The 8,123-nt window shown below is 39.9% G+C and overlaps 1 protein-coding gene across 1 annotated transcript in view; it reads right to left on the bottom strand.

Moving 5' to 3' along the window:
* Nucleotides 1-3,800: 3,800 nt before the first annotated feature.
* mad1l1 (mitotic arrest deficient 1 like 1) overlaps nucleotides 3,801-8,123 on the bottom strand; it is a 67,160-nt gene continuing 62,837 nt past the window's right edge. The window contains exon 18 of the mRNA XM_011477875.3: nucleotides 3,801-4,526. Within this exon, the coding sequence (XP_011476177.1) occupies nucleotides 4,377-4,526 (150 nt within the window). The 3' untranslated portion in view covers nucleotides 3,801-4,376. The remainder of the gene's footprint in view (nucleotides 4,527-8,123) is intronic.

Raw genomic sequence — 8,123 nt, 5'->3', positions numbered from 1 at the left:
TTTTCAAAGACAAAACAGGGTGCCACTTGCATGAGAAGTGCAGGATGGAAAGGCAAGAGCAGATTTTTGAGACGGCAAACGCACAGCCATAAAGTAGACATCATAAATACATTTATGAACTACCCTCATTTAGGTGGACGACTCATCAACTCAGTGTAGCAGGAAACCTGAGAAAATTGGACTTTAAACTCTGTTTTTTCGTCGCGGCTTTGTCCTAAAGGTTAACAGAGTTGCCAAATGTTGCGCTTCCTATGCAATAATGTCTGGGTTGACATAGCAGGGAGGCAAAGGCCCAACAGAAACAGTGGAGTAAAACATGTGCAGCAACAGCTCAGAGAAACACACAACACTATCGGCAACTTGTCCCTCATTTCTCCTCTGAATGTGTGACGTCTCAGCAGCTCTTCTGTGCAGACAGTAAAACTGGAAAAAACACTTGGAGTTACATAACTGTACATAAAATATGTATTTTGCTACAATGAAACATCTCAAGAAATGTTTTTTAAAAAGCTGCAAAAAATATCAAATGAAATCAGCTCTATTACATGCATTCCTAGCTGTGTGAATAAGTGACTTGAAAACATAAAAACAACAAACATGCAGAGTAGCGCCGCGTCATGCTGCCACCTACACATTTCGATTAGCAGCTAATAATTCCTTGAAGTGATAAAAGTGTGACTTCATAGCTGTGATATGGTCCTCTTTACAGAACAGACTCATGTAAAGGAAATATGTAATGTCAGATGAAGCACAATGAGGTGAAAACATCAAATGAGCAACCACTAGATTTCCCTACAGTCTAGAGGAAACACACCTCAATAAGTCAGGAATGTTATTTTCAAGAGCTTTTCCTATTAGGTCTGATTTTAAAGAAATATGTAACAGTTCTCTTTGGTATTACTAATAATGAATGAGGAGAAACGCCATTTTTTATTTGTTTAATATTTATTATACCCAAATTAAGACAATGATCAAATATAGCCTAAGATAAAGAAAGAAAAAAAACAGATGTTATCAATAGCTTAATAGTTCAGGTCAGGGGGCGTTGCTAGCCATAAGGCACTCTCACTTCCTGAAGTTCCGGCACTAAGTGGTGGAGCATTGTCATCCATGAACAGGGACTGGATCATCTACATCAACCAAACTGGTTTTATACAGACAGGTGATGCCTTCACCAACTGTTACACTTCCTCCGTCAAAGCAAACCCTAGGGACCATGTTGATCTTAGCGTATTGCTCACCTTGTCTTTGCCAGCAACGCTGACGACCATCATTTCTGTCCAAGGTGACCCGAAACTCATCGGTCCAGATCACATGGTCTTGTATCCACAGCAAATATTCACGGCGGTGTCTTGGCGTCAGGGGCATTCAAGTTAAAGTGTTGGAGTTGGTTGGTGATGGCTTGTCTGGAAACCTTAGTACCTCACATGTGGTGAATGGGTCCGCAGCTGTGTGGCATTTTCAAAACATTGTCAGAGCGCAGAAGTCCTTAGGTGCTGGTCGTGGTTGCGTTCGGTCATTCCTGGGTCTGTCACAAACTCTGCCAGTAGTTCTGTGTCTTCATGCAAGTCTAGTGATGAGACACACCAAGTTCACATTCAACATCTGACTGCCTATTACCCACCCGAAGGCGCACCACGGCCAGATGGTGCAGCTCGTCCGTTGAGTTGGTGTTCATGGCTGCTTGAATGATGAACATGACTTACTGACAAAATCAGTTTGTTTAAATTGATGTCAGACTGCAAAGGTTTTTCTTTTCAGAAGTCTTTCTGCTTCTTAATGATATGAAGCACAAACCAAAAAGGCCAAATGTTGTTGTAACTAAACTATCAATAGAATTAATGCAATTTTATTATTTTTCTTTTAAAATAGAGAGGAACCCTTCCTAAAATAGAATATGCAAAGATAAGATTGCAAATCTTTTCTAAGAAATTATAAAAATGGCACCACCAGCCACTAACTCTGTCCTGTTCTTTTTTTTTTTGTAGCTCTTTGGACTGACTGTGTGAAAGATGCAATCCAAATGAAGCTGCCTGGTGCCGGTTGGGGGATTCTCACCTTTCACAGGGGGGTTCATCTCTGAAAAACAGACTGAGAATAGGGAATGTGCTGCACTGTGCACCTGACATCCTCTAAAGTATGACCTCAAGTTGAGAGTGTGACACTGCAGAAGAACCCTTAGGTGATAAAAATGGGGGGGGGGGCAGGAAAAGAAGAGCAGTATGTGGCGTGAATGCACAGGAGAATGGGCCCTCATGAGGCATATGGCTGCAACAGCTGGGGATCTACTGTTGAGATAGCTTTTATTCTCAGCTTGCTTGCTTTTTTTTCCCACGCTAGAATCTCTATTCATCCCATAATTTTTTTTTGTCTTGTATAAAATAACAAAAGAAAAGAAAAAAATGCAGGAAAGCAAAGCAGCAAAACTCAGATGGTCTACATTAAATGTCCTTATATTTGTTCTAGTAGAAAACAGAAAAAAAGATTTTCTGTGATCTCACACAAATGGTTCATCCATGATGAAACCAACACAGTGTTGGCAGATTATTGCTTAAAAATTGAATTTTCTATTTGGGCAAATACAGTACGGACCAAAAGTTTGGACACACCTTCTCATTCAAATGAATGGGAAGGTGTGTCCAAACCTTTGAGGATACATTTCACAGTACAGTTTTGACAAATTCAGCCATTGTGTGCATGAACACACACTAGTGTTTATGCTTACAGACAAACGCACACCTTCAGCAGCAAAGTGCACTGCTAAACCCACGGGGTATGACAGTATGGGCGGGGGGCTGTCTCTGGCCCTGGGGCAACTTCAGAGCAGCCTAGAGCTCAGCCACTCAAAATGATACTAATGCAAAATGTTTAATGCATTTTTTATTCAAATCACTTTATTAAAAATCCTTTCTCACAAATCAGGTAACTGAGCATAACAGAAGACTCTTCTTCACTTATTGTTTTAGAGAGAAATGTTTTTCATAAAATCTGTCAAGAGATTATTCGTCCAGTGGACCTGAAGCACTGGAGAATACATGAGCGTGTTGCTGCGGTTACCAAGTACCAAAACCCTGGGTAGACCCAAGCTTCGGTTAGACCCAATTACTTCCTATTGCCCCCCTAAACTGCTTTCTCATTTTATTGGGTTTTTGCTCAACTCAAAGTGCCATTTTGACTAGTTTTTAAAGTTCTTATACGAAAGTCAATTATATAGCCCTGTAGAAAGGGAGGGAGGGAGCATGTGAGGGAGGGAGGGAGAGCATGTGAGGTAGCATTTCCAAAGAAAAGTCTATGTAAACAGAAGTACACGCAGGTTTCGGGCGTCCGCGTTCAAAACTCTCACGCGCCGCTATGCACGTTTTTAAGTCCATTTCTGGGCTCTATGTAGCAAGTTAACTGTGAGTAGATGTGCTAGTATCAGGAAGTGATAGTCCAGTGTGAAGACTGTATGCTAGAAGTGCGTTCAAGAATGGCCGTCTAGCACGTCCTTAAATGTGCCTCACGTAGCATCACAAAGGTTAGAAAAATAGATCTTGATCATTCCTTCCGGCTTCCAGGCTTGAAGATATTGTCATAAGGGAGGAATCCAGAACACCTGTAAACTCCAAGAATTTGCTTCTGGTGGTCTTGGAAAAGATGCAGAGCACTTTCTAAACAAAATGAAATCAGAATTAACACAAACAAACCGTGAGAACGTGAAAACTCTTCAGGTCAGGTTCTGTGAGGTAGAAGCAACAAACTAACCAGACACTGATTTGTCATCCTTCCCCCCTCGATCCCATCCATTCAATAGAAATGAATCATTTGATCCATGTATTCTTTATTTAGAAACCTCATGATGAAGTTAGTACAGTTTTAAAAAGCAGTCTTATGGTTTTAATTGGCTTTATGGGGTTTATGTGCTAAGAAAACAAGATTAATTTTGTCTTTTTGTGTTCAACAACATAAAACTAGACAGAAATACAATAGAATAAAAAACAGACAACATAAATCCTACTCCAATACTACATAACTTTTTTTCATTTTTGAAAGACCAAAAATCCCTAGCAAACAATTCTTTTACGAGGCCCCAGAAAGGAACCAAAGTGAAAGCACAGAGATCTAGAGAACCACACGTCACCACTGCTGCTCCACATTTTGATCACAATGTTTCCTTAGAGAAATGCTGTTTTGCCGGGAATCACTTCAATATTTAGAGTAGGAACAAGATGAATGAAATTTAAATGGATTTTAATCATGTTAGGTGGTCATTTCCCACAATGCAGCACTCACAATTTCTATCAGAATGATGAAAGCCACAAGGAAAATCTGTGGATTCACAATCAAATCCAATTCTTGTCAAAAAAGCAACACAATCTCTAGGATGTTGGATCAGCTCAAATGGTGGTTTGTCGGCCGAACAAGTCGAGCGTCACGGCGGAGAGGAAGGCAGGAATGCTTTTCTGGTGATGCAGATGAAGGTCCACCATCTCTCCCAGAGTTTTGGAGAACTCGGTTTCCATGAGCTGCATACTTCCTTTGGAGCCCTGAAAGAAGCAGCATCACAATATCCATCACTGCTCACGTGTCTGGAGGCAAAACTTTCAAAGCCGTGCATTTTCCACGGAGAGTCGTCAAGAGCGCATCAGTGGGTGTTGAGTGTGTACATAATCGCAGCAGGAGGAAGGTGTCTAAGTCTGTGTGGATTAATTAAAAGGAGTGAGGAGCAGCTCGGGGCGACGGAGTGAAGGAGACGGGATCAGGCGACCGGGGGATAAAGTAATTAAAGCAGGAGGAAGGTGGTAATGAACACGGTCCCAAGATATGCTGGGAAGATATTGAGACGTTTGAAGATGGCCTGTTTTTGTGTGACCAAAACCTGGGATTCTTCATCCAGAACACAGATGCCCATGTTCGATGTTGGAAACACAATAGTGAGTTTTGGAAAAAACATGTTTTAAAATTTGTCCAGACTTTGGCTGCAAAAGTTTGGGCCATCGAACCCAGCTGTGGCACTGATGGGTGAGAGGGCAGCATTCCTGAACTGATGGCACTTCCTGGCTGAGTGCACTGGACTGGGAAATGCAGCACGGACAAAACCACTTTCTGTCTCAGTGTGCAAATATGAACCAGGACAGCTTAGACTAGGACAAGCATTCGCTTAAGGACATTTAGTTAAAGCCAAGGAATCCTTATTTTGAAAAAAACTTTGGTCTGATTGTAATCCCATCAACTACGCTGCATAAACTTAAAGAGACTTATTGTCTCTTTACAGGGAATATAAATATGACTGCTCACTAAAGTTAAAAGTGGAAAAAGACATTAAATCCAAATTCAGTAGCTCTGGCGTTTTACTCAACTCATTAAAAAGTGAAAAAAATGACCATGAAACTAAAAAGAAAAATGTACCTATTCAAAAAAGTACATGTGTTAGTATTTAGAATAGATGCAACTTATGCTCAGTACGCAAAATCGTCGTCAAAAAAAATCGGATATAGTCAGAAAATCGGATATGGCCATCAAGACCTGCAGTGTAAATACGGCCTTTGAGACTCATTGAAAATGTCACGTACGATACTTGTGCATGTGGTAAGTGTATCGGGAAGTACAGAACAGACCAAAAGTTTGGAATCAAATGAATGAGAATGTGTGTCCAAACTTTGGTCTGTACTGTTTTCCTAAGACTAATTTAAGTTCCTCGCCCTTACAATGTACAAGTGATGCTACTGTACAGTGCCCTTACTACACTACACACTGTAGTTGTCAGAAAAGCATTGGTCACATCTACCCTTGCAGCTAGGTATGGGCTGTCTACGACCAAAAACTAGGCGAACCTGAGCATAACGTTTTCACGTGAACAACACTAACTGGCTCCTTGCACAGTCCACAGGATTTAAGGGCAGAGTTGAAAAAAATTAAAAAAACAGTAGGGCATTTATGCGTTTTTATATGCATTTCGTTCGCAGCATATCCATGGAAAATAATGTGCATAAACATTTTTAATATACGGGCTCAGCTCCCTGCTCTATAGGTTAGCCCATTTTATGTTCACATCTAGTCCTTGTTGTGATTAAGGCGTGAAGTATAAAAAAAAAACAAGGCCTATCACACAGGCCCTGATAAGCTGGACCATTTGAGGAAAACAATAATAAATAATCATACAGGCAATAGAATAAAATGACCTATATGCATTTAAAAAAAGAGTTCTGAGCAGAGGATTACCTACTAACTCTAAAAAACTGGAACTTCACAGTTTGACAAAATTAAAACACTGAACAGGCTCTGAATACATTTTTGAGCAGTTCTTCTTCGCTGCTTTTTGTTGTTCCTGTAAAATGAAACTTTAGTAAATCTTTTTTGCACAACATTTATGCTAAAATCTGCACATCATGTGATCTTCATAACATACACCTGGTCTTTGTTTTTGTATTCTAATTTGAATAATTATTTTAGAAGCTGGTGTGCATTTCCTAAATCAGACCGTTATTGTGCTGGAAATGGGTTTTTCCACTCATCGTCTTGCTCTCCGGCTCCATTTCCATAACAATCTGCCGCGCATATCCAGTGAGGCTGTGTGCTCTCAAATCTAAAGGCCAGTGCTCTTTTTACAGGTACATGAACAAACAAGCGTACACGAGGATCTGCAGACTGGTAGAGCTTTGGGAACACACAACACAAAGGAGGACACTCTGACCAGTTTCCATGGAGATTCCTGTGTCTTAAACACTTTAATGCTGAAATCTTGTCCTCTGAACAGGCTTTGTGTACGAGTGGGTGTGTGCGAGACACAGCACACTTTTTGATGCAAACCTACAGGAGCCAAGCAAACTGTGAAGACCCCCACAGTCAGCTGGAACAAAATACTGCATCATAACGTTCTGTCATCTCAAAAAAAAGATGTAATGGCCCAAACGTTCTTGGGAGCATACAGTACTTAGGAGGCTAAGCAAGGACGTTTCCAATTCGGATTTTATAACAAAACAAATCCAAGACATTTATGGTCTAAATAAAATAAAATGCTGTGAGTGCTAGAGTGATTCCCTTACTTAATAATGTGCATTTCCACATTTTTATAGGCCTGTGTGATTGGAGCCCGCGTCCTGCCATTAAAAAACTAAAATAGATCTTGTTCCCACAGATTCATATCTTGTTCCCACAAATTAATATCTCTTCCCACAAGATAATATTCCGTCTCTCGAAATACTATTTAGTTCCCTCGAAATAATTAAGTCGCGCGAACAAAATAATTATTCACGTCATAAGTCATTCATAAACACGGATATGGTCTCCGTCCGGCCGCAAAAGCCGCCTTCAGTGGTAACTTCGTGTCCCTGTGACCCACATTCCTTCAAGAAAGGAAAAAGAAAAACAAGAATGATCTATTTATTATTGTCTCAATGAATATAAGAAAAATATCTTAAGATTTATGATACCTAGGCTAGCTGCTTTGACACACGATTCACGTCATAGATTTACAGCAGATACCTTCACATTTCTGTCTGTCTGCTTTGCCTACCAGACTTAGCTCTTAACTCCTAGCATTACAAACATGGATGTGAGCAACATCCCGTCATGCATCACGCATACCCAAGATGCATTTCGACCAATCACCGTGTCCCTGTCGACTTTTTTTTTTCCCTTTCTTGACCGAATGTGGGTCACAGAGAGTTTGTGTTTCAGGTGCTTTTTAAGAAACACTTTACAAAAACTAACTTAATATACTTAATTCAAAGACCTGATTAGTTGGGGGGAAAAACACCAAGGGCATTGTAAATCCAGTCCTATAACTCACTTTGTAAACATATCCTGTCTTTAAGTTGACTTGATAGTTAAAAAGAGGCTGATTTGAAGCCAGAAATATGACTAAATATCGATTGTTGTGGTAATTTATAGTTTGAATGACAATGGTGGAGTGACTGACAAAAATTCCAACATAGTGGACCGCTGTATTAATCAAAATGTGATTTAGACAAAACGTCATTTTTTAGGATTCTTAATTATTCAATTTTTTAAGGGATTTATTTCAAATTTACATTTGAATGTGATGCCAATTTTGTAGAAACTAGCAAGTCTTCATTATACATATTTTTTGCAGCTTTCAGCAAGAAAAAATGGCAATTTTATTCACGAAAGAGGAATCTAAA

This window comes from Oryzias latipes, chromosome 1 (genome assembly GCF_002234675.1).
Source record: "Oryzias latipes chromosome 1, ASM223467v1".
Taxonomy (NCBI): domain Eukaryota; kingdom Metazoa; phylum Chordata; class Actinopteri; order Beloniformes; family Adrianichthyidae; genus Oryzias; species Oryzias latipes.
This window is presented reverse-complemented; position numbering and strand designations above follow the sequence as displayed.